Here is a 13,866-nt window from a genome sequence, read left to right on the forward strand (position 1 = left end):
TTCTGTGAGAACTGTTCCATCTGTGGATGTATTCGTGATCTATTTGTGAAAAGAGATGAACTCCAAGTCCTCCTACTCCTCCACCATCTTGGTTTAGCAGCATACAGATTTTAACATTGTATGTTATCAGTAATTTATTCCTTTTTTACTGCCGAGTAGTGCTCCATTTTATGAATATGCCATAATTATTTTTTTACCCATGCAAGTGGGGTTGTTTCCAGTTTTGGACTACTGTGAATAAAGTTACTATGGACACTCCTGTGCAGTCTTTGCATGGACATATTCTTTCATTTCCCCCAGATTTCTAAGAGTAGAAGTGCTGGGTGGCATGGTACCTGTATTTTGAACTTTTTTTTACAAACTGCAATCTAGTTTTGCAAAGTGACCATTATAGTACATCCTTATCAGCAATGTATGAGAGTTCCAGTTACTATACCTTATTGCCAACACTTGGCATCATCAGTCTTCTTAATTTTAAAACAGGTATACAGTGTTATTGCGTTGTGGTTTTCATGTGCATTTCCCTGGTAGCTAATTCTAAATATTTTCATGAGCTCATTGGCCATTTGTATATATTCTTTAGTGAAGCATTTCTTCAAATATTTTGTCCATGTTTTCATTTAATTGTATTATTATTGAGTTGGTAAGTCCTTCATATAATCTGAATACAAATTCTTTGGCAGACAAATGTATTGTCAACATTTTCTCCCATTCTGTGTCTTGCTGTTTTTCCTCTTAACTTCTGAAGAGCAAACTACCCCTTGACACACACACTTTGGAGACTTAATTATCCCAAAACTATTGGTGGACGGTCAATGATTTTCTCCACTGAAGTGACGTTTCACCTATATCGTATACTGAATTTCTGGACTTTTAATCCTGTTCCATTGGTTTGATTGTCTAATGATGCACCAGCATTACACTACTTTAACAACTGAGGTTATATAACAAGTTTTAATATGTAGGAAGGCGTGTCCCTGCCCTTATTCTTTAGAGTTTTCTTGCTATTCTATTTCATTTATTTTTCCCTGTGAACTTGACAATAAGTTTACCTAGTTAAAAGAAAAACTTCCATTAGGATAGTGTTACATTTATAAGTTCATTTGTAGATTAATTAACTTGTAAATTAATGGAGAACTGATATATTTAGAATACTGAGTCTTCCTACATTAGTTAGCTATTGCTGTGTAACAAACCATCCCAAACTCTCTGGCTTAAAACAACAACCATTTACTTAGCTCATGATTCTGCAGGTGGACAATTTAGGCTGTGCTCACCTATGCAATTTTTCTGGTCTAGCTGATCTTGACTGGGCTTGCTCATGTACCTGTGGTCAGCTAGTGGGTAAATTGGAGGTATCATTGGCCTTACTATGCTAGTTAGAATTTCTAGTACTATATTCAGTAAAAGTAGTGACAGTGGACATTCTTGCATTGTTCTTAATCTTAAAAAGAAAGCATTCAATCTTTCACTAATAAGTATGACATTAGCTTTAAGTTTTTTTAAATAGATGCTCCTTATCAAGTTGAAGGTGACAGTATATTCTACTGTTGAGTAGAATGTTCTATAATATGGATTAGATTCATAATTTGATGGTGTTGTTGAGTTCTTCAATAACCTTGATGATTTTTTATCCAGCATTCGGTCAATTGTTGAGAAAGGGATGTTGAAGTCTCTAACTGTAATTGTGGATTTATCTATTTCTCCTTTTAGTTCTATGTTTTTAGTTCACATATTTTACAACCTTGTTGTTTGCTGAATATATGTTAAGATTTCTACATCGTTTTGATAATTTGACCCTTTTATCATCAAAGAATGTTCCTTTCTGGTAATTTTCTTTGCTCAGAAGTCTACTCTATATGATATTAATATAGCCACTCCTGCTTCCTTACAATTAATTTTTCCACATATATTTTTTCTATCCTTTTACTTTCAACCTGCTTAATCATGTTTAAATTGGGTTTCTTGTAGATGGCATATAGCTGAGTTATGCATTTTAATCCATTATGCCAATCTTTGTCTTTAACTCATGTCTTTAGACCCTTTACAGTTAATCAAAATATCGACTTAAGTCTGCCATTTCTTCGTTTTCTGTGTTTTCATTTCTGTTTTCTTCTTCTTGTCTTACTGTAGGTTACGTCAACATTTTTTTGTACTTCATTTTGATTTAACTATGTTTTTGAGTGTATCTTTTAAATAATATGGCTTTTTAGAGGTTGCTCTATATATAGACATACACACACAAATATATATACTATATTTTATGTGTGTGTATATACATGTATACATTCAGTCTACTTGTATCATTTAGTTTGAGTAAAATACAGAAATCTTACCTTCCTTTATCACTCCCCATTTATAATACAATTGTCATAATATTTTTTCTATATATACTTAGAACTATTAAATAGTGTTGTATTTTTTGGTTTCAACTGTCAAACATAACTTTAAAGACTCAGGAGTAAAAGGAAAATATATTGTTTTTACTTGTGTCTTTGTTTACCATGTTTTTGCTTCCTGACATTGTCCCTTTATCATTTCCTCAGTTTACAGAACTTTTAGCCATTCTTTTAGGATAGGTCTGCTAGCAAAAAACTCTCTTACTTTTCCTTCATTTGAGAGTGTCTTGATTTCCCTTTCCTTCCCAAAGGATATTTTCTCTGAATATAGGATTCTGTATTGACAGTATTTTTTAGCCTTGGAAAATACTGTGCCACTTTCTTCTGGCCTCCATGATTTCCGATGAGAAACTGGCTGTCATTCGAATTGTTTTTCCCCTATAGGTAAGATGTCATTTCTCTCTTAGTGCTTTCAAGATTTTTTTTCCTTGTCTTTAGTTTTCAGATGTTTAATTATGATGTGTTTTGGTATGAACTTCTTTGTTTGGGGTTCACTTGGCTTCTTGAACCTATAGTTTTAGGTCTCTTGCCAAGTTTGAAAAGTTTTGGCCATTATTACTTCAAGTGCCTTTTCAGCCCTTCCTTCTTTCTCCTTTCCTTCTTGGACTCCAATAGCAGGAATGTTAGATTTTGTTGTTGTTGTTATAGTCACACAGGTCTCTGAGGCTATATTTACTTCTTCAGTCTATTTTCTCTCTGTTGTTCAGATCAGGTAATTTCTATTTTTCTATTTTCCAGTTCCTGCTTCTTTCCTCTATCCCTTCCATTCTGCTATTGCATCCATTCACTGAGCTTTTGGTTTATTATAGTTTCAACTTCTAAAATGTCCATTTGATTCTCCTTTATGTCTATTTCTTTGCTGAGACGTTCTAATTCTATTTTTTCATCTGTTTTAGGTGTGTTTGTAATTGCTTGTTGCAGCACTTTTATTGTGACTGCTTTAAAATCTTTGTCCAGTATTTCCAACATGTGTGTGTCATCTTGGTGGTGGCATCTGATTGCCATTTTTTTCATTCAGTTTGGTATCATCCTGGTTCTTGGTATAATGAGTGATTTTTAAATAAAAACCTTGATACTTTAGGTGTTATAAGACTCCAGATTTTGTATAACCTTTTGTTTTAGTTGGTTCCTCTGATACCACTCCAGCAGGGGACAATACCTTGTCACTAGCAGGTAGAGGCAGAAGTCCAGGTTCTCCACCTGGACACCACTGACACCCAAGGTGGGGAGTGGGGTCCTTATTATTGCTGGAGAGGGGCCAGAGTTCTGGCTTCCCACTAGACTACCACTAATACCTCCTTTGATGGAGGGGTACAAGTCCCTCCTTTGTGCACTCATGTGCACAACAAAAGTCTTGACTCTCCACTGGGCTTTCTCTGAGACCACCCTAGCAGGGATCTGAAAGGGAATCTCATTACTGCCAGGTAGGAGTGGAAGTGGAAGTCCAGGCTCCCCAGTAGAAGTCCAGTGTCAGTGATTTCCACTGACACTGCAGTGGGGAGGGCCTCATTAGTAGCAGTGGGTGAGGCCCAGCTGACTACTCTCCAAGAAAACTGTCAAAGTTTCACATCTGAAAGGAGTCGTGGAGATTGTAGCTCATCCCCGCCCCCAACTTTAAAAACAAGAAAAGCATGGCCCAGAGAAAGTTAATGACCACCTGAAGTTACACAGCTAGTTTGTGACATGGCAAGGATAAAATCCAGTTTTCCCAAATCTCTCCATAGAGCTTTTTTTTTTAAAATCACAATGCCTCATTTTGTTTGTTTTTAAAGAAATAATTTTTTCTCAAATAATTACCTGCCATACACCAATACTGGCTGAAGGTTCTGAGAATGGGCGTTTGAAGACCCTGCACATTTTTAAGGCATCTGAATTAACTTCAGTGAGATTATTCAGCACAGCAAAGGCAGCTGCCAGTGGGTAAACACAGGAGAAAAGGCTCACATAACCAAACTGCAGGAATAACTCCAAATAATCATCAAAGGTGCCCTGAAAATTTAAAAAAGAAGAAAACAGGCATTGTTTTAATATCACTTAATAAGAATAGTCTTTTGCAATACTATTCAAGGCATGAGCATCTAACCAAAAAAAAAAAAAAAAACTCAAAGAGTTTCTCCCAATTCCTTCTTCTCAATAACAGAATTTACTTAAATTCAAAGACAACTTTATATTAAAGTCCCTAAAATGAAGAATAAAAAAATGATTTAGCTGCTCATATCATGTCAAATCACTGGATTATTACATTTTTCCCCCTAAGGTAAATAACAGCAAAGCTAAAGAAGTTTGCTCTTGACCAAGTAAAAAGAAATGATCCAGGATCATTATTAGAAATCTTACATTATGGTCCCTTCACATCAGCGTACCCCAGCGTCTCAGCCCCTGACCCTCCATTAAAAAACTGATGGTGGTGATGCCAGCGAAACTGGCAGAGTAAGAACCTCCAGAAGTTTACACCTCCATAAAAGCAAACAACAACAAATGACAAAATTTGTCAAAATCAACTTTTTCAGTACTCTGGAAATTAACTAAAGGCTTGCAGCATTCAGGGCAGCATTTAGTCAAGAATAACAGCTCAACCCTGTGGCATTTTAACTTACTCTAGTTTCATATCCTGCTCCCCAGTTCTGCAGCAGCCTAGAAGAATAATAGCATGCATTCCTGTGCCAGAGGGAGGAGAATGGGGACACAGATCTTTGAAAGCCTCATTCCCAAAGGGAAATCATTATCTGACCTGGCTCTAGAAGACCCCACTCAAAAGGTTTGTCTCTATTTAACTGCACAGAGTCTTCCCAGCGCTAAAGGCTCCTCCCCCAGGGATGTTAATTGAATGCTTTAACATCAGTCTGCTTGAGGTAAAGGGTAGCAGCTGGGGCAAACAACAGACTAGCCAGGGAGCCCAAAAGAAAAGGCTGAAGAATGAGATATCCACAGGGGGTTTGCAAAGCTCCCACATTTTCCTGGGAATTGAGAAGATGAGGCACATGCAGAGGATCACACATAAGCTTAGGAAAGGTCTGAGAAAGGTCTAAGATCTCACCTCTGACTGACGCTGAGGCTCTGCACAAGCAGAAAGTGAATGCTAGGGCAGAATTTTAAACTTCCTGGCTTAGTATTGAAGGTATGCCCTAACACAACAACAAAGACCTAACAGACATGTATAAAACATTCAATCCAACAGCAGAACACTCCTTCTTCTCAAGTGTACATGGAACATTTTCCAGGATAGATAATACATTAGGCCATAAAACACTTCTCAACAAATTTAAAAGGCTTAAAAATCATACAAAGTATCTTCTCTGACCACAATGGAATAAAATTGGAAATCAATAACAGAAGGAAATTTCAGAAATTCACATACTATGTGAAAATTGAGCAATGTACTCCTAAAAGAAACCAATGAGTTAAAGAAGAAATCACAAGAAAAATTAGTAAATACTTTGAGGTGAATGAAACATACCAGAACTTAAAAAGATACGGTAAAAGCAGTGCTCACAGAGAAATTTATGGCTGTAAATGCCTTTGTTAAAAAAGAAGAAAGATCTTAAAAAAGCTGAAATTTTCATCTTAAGAAACTGGAAAAAGAAGAGTAATCTAAACCTAAAGCAAGCAGAAGGAAATAAATAATAAAGATTAGAGTGAAATAAATAAAATAGAGAATAGAAAAACAAAGAAGAGCAATAAAACCAGAATTCGGTTTTTTGTTTTTTTGCGGTACACGGGCCTCTCGCTGCTGTGGCCTCTCCCGTTGTGGAGCACAGGCTCCGGACACGCAGGCTCAGCGGCCATGGCTCATGGGCCCAGCCGCTCCGCGGCATGTGGGATCCTCCCGGACCGGGGCACGAACCCGTGTCCCCTGCATTGGCAGGCGGACCCTCAATCACTGCGCCACCAGGGAAGCCCCAGAATTCGGTTTTTTGAAATGATTGAGATCAACGAAAAATGACAAACCATTACCTAAACTGTGCAAGAAACAAAGAAAGACTCAAATTACTAAAATCAGGAATGAAAGAAGGGACATTACTACTGACCTTTAGGGTCAGTAAGGGGAAGAATAAGTAAGAAGAATTATGAACAATTTGAGATAGAAAGGAAGGGGCAGGGTGAAACCATTCAAAGAATGACACAACCATTAAGAGCAGGATACGACAAAAACTGGTTAGAACCTACTAGGCCCAAGATGGTGGAAGAGTCAACTTCTGTAGACCTTGAGCCTCATTATACACTCACTGTAATGCATTAGCATATGCTAAACAACACGCCCACAGGTGCCATGACAGTTCCAAGGCCGCCCATAAAAGGCCAAAAAGTGGGCAGTGCCCCAACTCCTGGAAATCCCTGCTGCTTCTCCAAGATAGCTAGAACATTCCTCCCACTCATTAGCCTATGAAATTTCCCAGCCCATGAAAACTAACCATCACCACAACTCAGGGCTGCTCTTGCCTTCTGAGACAGCCTACACTCTTGTCTATGGAGTGTATATCTCTCTAAGTAAACGGGCTTTCAGTTTACTATGGCTCCCTCTTGAATTCTTTCCTGTGTGAAGCCAAGGACCCTTACTTGGCAGCCTGTCCCAGGGACTCACTCGAGACCTGGGACATGACAACAATTATATGCCAAAAATAACATTAAATAACCTTGATGAGGGCTTCCCTGGTGGCGCAGTGGTTGGGAGTCCGCCTGCCGATGCAGGGCACACGGGTTCGTGCCCCGGTCCGGGAGGATCCCACATGCCGCGGAGCAGCTGGGCCCGTGAGCCATGGCCGCTGAGCCTGCGCGTCCGGAGCCTGTGCTCCGCAACGGGAGAGGCCACAACAGTGAGAAGCCCGCGTACCGCAAAAAAAAAAAAAAAAAAAAAAAAAAAAAAAAAAAAAAAAAAAAACCTTGATGAAATGGGTAAATTCTTAGAATGACACAAAGTATCAAAAGTGACTCAAGAAGAAACAGAACATCTAAACAGACCTAAAACAAGTAAAAAGATTGAGTTAGCAATCAAAAACTTTGCACAAAGAAAAACCGAGGCCCAGACAGTTCACTTGTGAATTCTCTCAAACACTAGAAGAAGAATTAATACTAATTCTTCACAAAGTCTTCCAAAAAGAACAAGAGGAAGAAACACTTCCCAAGTCATTCTGTGAAGCCAGTACAACCTCAATAGCAAAACCAGACAAAGACTTCATAAGAAAAACACAGACCAACACCCCTGAATAAAGATATAAAAATCCTCAACAAAATACTAGCAAGGTGGATCCAGCAGCAGAGTAAAAGGATTTTACACTGTGATCAAGTGGGATTTACCCCAGGATCGTAAGATTGGTTCAACATATAAATATCAGTCAATATGATACACCACATTAACAGTTTTATTGGTATGCATGTATGCATGTATAAATATATTTAATCATCTCAACAGACACAGGAAAAACAAAGTACAACACCCTTTCATAATAAAAACACTCAACAAATCATAGAGTAGTAAATCTTCCTGACCTTGGATTAGGCAATTGTCTCTCAGACATGACACCAAAGGCACAAGTTACAAAAAAGAGAGAAATTGGACTTCACCAAAATTTAAAACTTTTGTGGATCAAAGGGCACCATCAAGAAAGTAAAAAGATAAACAACAGAATGGGAAGAAATATTTGCAAATCATATATCTGATAAGAAATTTATATTCAGAATACATGAAGAACTCTTGCAACTCAATAACAAAAGGGCAGATGACCCAATTTAAAAATGGGCAAAGAATGTGAATATATATTTCCCCAAAGAAGAGATACAAACAGCCAAAAATCACATGAAAAGGTGATCAATATATTTAGGCATTAGGAAAATCCAAAGCAAACCCACAATGAAATACTACTTTACACCTACTAGGATAGCTATCATTTAAAAAAAAAAAAAAAAAGTGAGGCTGTGGGAAAAAATGGGACCCCACTCGTGGATGGTTGGAATATAGAATTACCACTACTTTTGAAAATAGTCTAGCAGTTCCTTAAAGTTAAACGTTGAGTTAACATACGACCTAGCATATGGCAACATGTGTTCATATAAAAACTTGTACAAAAATGTTCACAATAGCATTATTCATAATAGCCAAAAAGTGGAAACAATCCAAATGTCTACCAGCTGATTAATGGATAAACAATACGTAGTATATCCATACAATGGAATATTATTCAACCACAAAAAAAGGAATGGGGTACTGGTACATGGTACAGCGTGAATAAATGTTAAAAGCATTATGCTTAGTGAAAGAAGCTGGACACAAAAGGTCACCTATTACATGATTTCATTTATATGAAATGCAGAGAATAGGTAAATCCACAATAACACAATGTAGATTAGTGGTTGCCAGACTAGGGGAAGATGTTACTGCTAATGGGTATGGGGGGCTTGGGGGTCGATGATGAAAATGTTCTGGAATTAGATAGTGGTGATGATTGTACCACCTTGTGAATTTACTAAAAACCTCTAAATTGTACATTTTTAAATGGTTAATTTTATGGTATGTGAATTATTACCTCAACTTTTTAAAGAAGTTTAAAAAAAAAAGCTGTTAGTAACAAGGAAGCTCCCCAGAATCACCCTAGTGGAAGTAGCAGACACATCAAAGAGGCAAAAAGAAAAAGGAGTCCGCAGCAGAAAAGGGAGAAATCAGGAAAGCATGATGAAATCCCTCTGAAACTATATTTAAAAACCTTTCTGATATGCTTTAAAAGGTTTAGTCCAAAGGAAGAAAGGAGCAAAAGTCATTACACACCCTTGATTTGCGGGTAAGAGAGATAAACGGTAAGAGCTGAGTTATTTCGTGTCTTTAATAACTGGAAAAAGGCGCCTGCATTGAAATGGGATGCCTGGTCATTGGTGACTCTGACTTGTCACCTGAGTAACTCCTTGACTGGACCCAACGGCCTGCTGCTCACATCCTGATCCAAGAGGGGCTGAGCAGCACTCTATGTGGTACAGTGATTGGGTGAGGGAGCCACAGGCACCCACTTCCAGCATCCTCAGGCGCTCTCATGATCATCCAGTGCACATGCAACAACAGTTTCAGTTTAAGAAAACTATTCATCATAATTTTTTTTTTTTTTTTTTTTCTGTACGCGGGCCTCTCGCTGTTGTGGCCTCTCCCACTGCGGAGCACAGGCTCCGGACGCACAGGCCCAGCGGCCATGCTGGGCCCAGCCGCTCCGCGGCATGCAGGATCTTCCCGGACCGGGGCATGAACCCGTGTCCCCTGCATCGGCAGGCGGACTCTCAACCACTGCGCCACCAGGGAAGCCCTCATCATAATATTTTAAAGCAACATGAAACATGAATATTTTAAATAAATAATTATCATTATCATTACTGCATCTCAGAGTCAGTCTTTCACCAAGATATGCATATTAGGCTCAGTAGCTGAGAGCTTTAGTATAAGTCAGATTCTACTTCTAGTTGGTTTCTTTTTTTATTTTATATTTTACTAAAATAGAAAACACTCAAACATAATTACAGAGTACTGGGGATGGCAGGAAGTGCTTCTTCCAGATACTCCGGATATTTGGATGAAGTATGAACCCAGGGATTGTGAGTGAGTTTCACTGGCTGTTTGCAAGGCTTGCCAAAGAGCAATGCCAAACACATGTGCTTTGGGAGCTGGCAGGTTGATGCTCAGCTGGGGGTTCAGTGGTGAGCAGTTTCTAAACAACTCTTTGGTTGCACTTGGCTCTAGAAAGAATTTCCTTATGTGTGCTGCAGCATACAGATGTGGTTTTTAAATATGCCCAGCAATACAGCATTGATTTACTTCCCTGAAGAGTGAAGAAATCAACAGTGAAAATCTTAGCAATCAAGCTATTTTTACCACAATTCGATCTTAAGAAATCCTGATAGCCTATGCTCAGATTTCAAAATTGTGTTGTTTCAGCTCATAAAATAAAAGGGTGAGCCTCTGCAGAGATGTGTAGACAGTTTCTCTCAGATGTACCCAGTGTAGCCTCCAGAAGCCACGCAAAGGTCTTCCTGGCCTTTTTAGCATCCAGCACCCAGGGAGCCCCTCCCCACCATTCTGTGTTCCCATCTCACAAGCGGATTCGGCGTGTAGGATTTACGTGGTAATTCTATCAGTACTTTCACACTTCTGAGCACTTTGGGGTCAGTCAATTCAGCAAACCAGGGACGTAATCCAACAGCAAGAAGGAAAAAAATGCAATTTTAACAAAGTAAACAATCACATACTAAAAAACACATTAAACAAGACACTCTACCCCATTGGTTGCAAGTTAGAAAACACCAACTTACTAAGACGATTCTAAGAATTTATGAACACAAAGTTTCAGGCTCCAGGGGATCCATCCCACTGGCCCCTCGCACCATCCCTGGAGAAACATCACGTCTCAGAGTTCCGCATGCTGAGTAGTACAGGATGAGAGCAACAAGCGGCACACAGACAGCAGGGCCTGGGCTGCTCTTTTCCTAAAACTGTTCTTTATGCAACATTACACTGAGCACCCGCTGAATGCCAGGCTCTGCATTAGCAACAGAGTTTGTACGACAAATAACACAGGGACCCTATCCCAGTGACTGAGAAAGGAAAATTACTAGCAAATGGCACAAACCCTAAACAAAATACTAGCATATTCAACATAACAGTGTAGATTAAAAAACATTGAACAAGTGAAGTTAATCATTTAAATGCAAACATGGTGTTCCATTAGGAAACTTATAAATATAAATGAAAATATTAATTAAAGGAGATAACATGATGATCGCAACAGAAGCAAAAAAAATATTTTTTGATAAATTTCAACGTCATCCACAATAAAAACTCTTCCCAAATAAGGCAGAGAAAAAAAACATTATTAAACTGATAAAAAGTTACCTACCAAAAACACGGAACAAACATAATACTCAACGGTTAGAAAAAAAAAAATCAGGAACAAGATAAAGATTCCTGTTATAACTACTTCCGTCCAAATCGTATTGAACATATTAGTGAGCCAAATAAATAAATAATAAAAAGTCTAAGGACTGCAGGAAGAAACAAAATGGCCATTAGTGAGGTGGGTGGGGAAGGGAAGGACTGAGAGTTTGGGATTAGCAGGCGCAAACTATTACATGTAGGATGGATAAACAAGATCCTACTGTGTGGCATAGGGAACTATATTCAATACCCTGTGATAAACCATAATGGAAAAGAATATGAAAAAATATATATATATAACTGAATCACTTTGCTATACAGCAGAGATTAACAGAACATTGTAGATCAACTAAACTTCAATAAAATTAAAATTAAAAAATAGCCTTTTTTGGGGCTTCCCTGGTAGCGCAGTGGTTGAGAGTCCGCCTGCTGATGCAGGGGACACGGGTTCGTGCCCCGGTCCGGGAGGATCCCACATGCCGTGGAGCGGCTGGGCCCGTGAGCCATGGCCGCTGAGCCTGCGCGTCCAGAGCCTGTGCTCCGCAACGGGAGAGGCCACAACAGTGAGAGGCCCGCGTACTGCAAAAAAAAAAAAAAAAAAAAAAAAGCCTTTTTTGGCCACACCACGTAGCATGCAAGATCTTAGTTCTCCGACCAGGGATTGAATCCACGCCCCCTGCAGTGGAAGCACAGAGTCTTAACCACTGGACCACCAGGGAAATCCCTAGCCATTATTCATTTGTAGGTGAAATAACTGTCTACATAGAAAACCTAATAAAATCCAAAAAAACAGGATAATTCAGCAGAGTTTCTGGATAAAAAATACAAAAACCAACAGCATTCCTATATGCCAGCCACAAACGATTAGAAACTATTTTTAAAGAGCTACCATTTATAGGGAATAGGATAGTCTCAAAGAATCTACCACATATAACCTATTCAACACAAAGTGAAAAAGAACCTTTGCAAACTGTCTGTCACCCAGTCAATCACGTGATCTAACAAGGCAGCCCCACACAAGGGTCAACCTGCCATCAATGCCTCCTGATGGGGTACAATGGAGGTATACCTCCAAAACTGCTGAACTTGAATCTTAGGGAGTAACAAATGGGACAAGTCCACTTCACGAAAGTTAATGCTCTGAAAAACAAAAACGAGTGGGAATTATTCTAGATCTGCAGTTTTCAAACTTTCAGGTCTCCAAAGCCCTAAACTCTTTAAAATCACTGACGGCACCGAAGACTTTTGGTTCATGGGAGTTATTATACCTAGTGTTATTTACTGTGTTAGAAATTAAAACTCAGAACTTAAAAAATATTTCTCATTGATTCATTTCAATATTAAAAAGTGTATTAACATTAATAAAATATTGTTTGAAAAATCATTATGTTTTCCAAAACAAAAAATGTCTAGTGCAGAGAGTGGCGCTCAATTACGTTTTTGGCAAACCTCGTCAACGTCTAGCTCACTAGAGGGCAGCTCATTTGCTGCACGGCAACATGCTGTTCTAGTTGAAATACTGATCATGAAAATTCAGCCTCACGCAGCTATGCAGCTGCATGTGAACTGTTCCCAGGAACGGAACGGCAGTGCAAAGTGAGATCAGAGGGGCTATACAGCCCTGGCCCTGTGGCTGGAGGAACAGGGTCGGGAGACCCCAGTGGATCACCCCTGGTGGAGACATTATGGAGAATGTCTTTTTCTTTATACTCTGTCCTACGTTTTCCAAGTTTTCTACAGTAAGTAAGCAAGTATGACTTTTTAGAATCAAGATTTTTAAGTCTCAAACTGCTTTTCCCCAAAGCTTGGCAACATTGTTTTAGATTCATATATAGTGCTCAGGATGAGATTACAGCAAATACAATTTTAAGCTCATTGGCTTCAGTGAGGAGAAAAATATGCCCGGAGGGAAGGATGAGTGCATAGCAAACGACGATCTAGAACAAAGGTGCCCCCAGAGCATCTCCCCCTTTCCAAATATATGGGGAGAGTTGAAATAGAAAATACCTGATGTCATTTCCACAAAGAGAGTAAAGGAGGAACTTGTAGGAGATGAGGAGGGAAAAACAGATAACGCGGGGCCCCTCAAGCAAGTTAAGTTACTAAGGAGAGGCACTCACTGTTAACCCCAGCATTCACACACAGACCCAGGGCCTGCGAGAGAAATTAATTTACTATTTCCTTAACTTCATATCAGAGAGCCCGTGCTGAATAATAGACTCTGAAGAGAAAAGCAAAGTCTTGAATCTTGTTTCTGATTTAGTCACCAGGTGATTAATAACACAGAGCTTCGGACTTCCCTGGTGGCACCGTGGTTAAGAACACGCCTACTAACGCAGGGGACACGGGTTCGAGCCCTGGTCCGGGAAGATCCCACATGCCGTGGAGCGACTAAGCCTGTGCGCCACAACTACTGAGCCTGCGCTCTAGAGCCCGCGAGCCACAACTGCTGAGCCCGCACACCTAGAGCCCGTGCTCCGCAACAAGAGAAGCCACCGCAATGAGAAGCCCGCACACCACAACGAACAGTAGCTCCCGCTCGCCACAACTAGAGAAAGCCTG

At 39.4% G+C, this 13,866-nt stretch overlaps 1 protein-coding gene across 1 annotated transcript in view; it reads right to left on the reverse strand.

Moving 5' to 3' along the window:
• ANO10 (anoctamin 10) overlaps positions 1 to 13,866 on the reverse strand; it is a 232,939-nt gene that overhangs the window by 178,508 nt on the left and 40,565 nt on the right. The window contains exon 10 of the mRNA XM_079712308.1: positions 4,197 to 4,388. Coding sequence (XP_079568434.1) covers positions 4,197 to 4,388 — 192 coding nt within the window. The remainder of the gene's footprint in view (positions 1 to 4,196; positions 4,389 to 13,866) is intronic.

This window comes from Hyperoodon ampullatus, assembly GCF_949752795.1.
Source record: "Hyperoodon ampullatus genome assembly, chromosome: 10".
Classification (NCBI taxonomy): Eukaryota; Metazoa; Chordata; class Mammalia; order Artiodactyla; family Ziphiidae; genus Hyperoodon; species Hyperoodon ampullatus.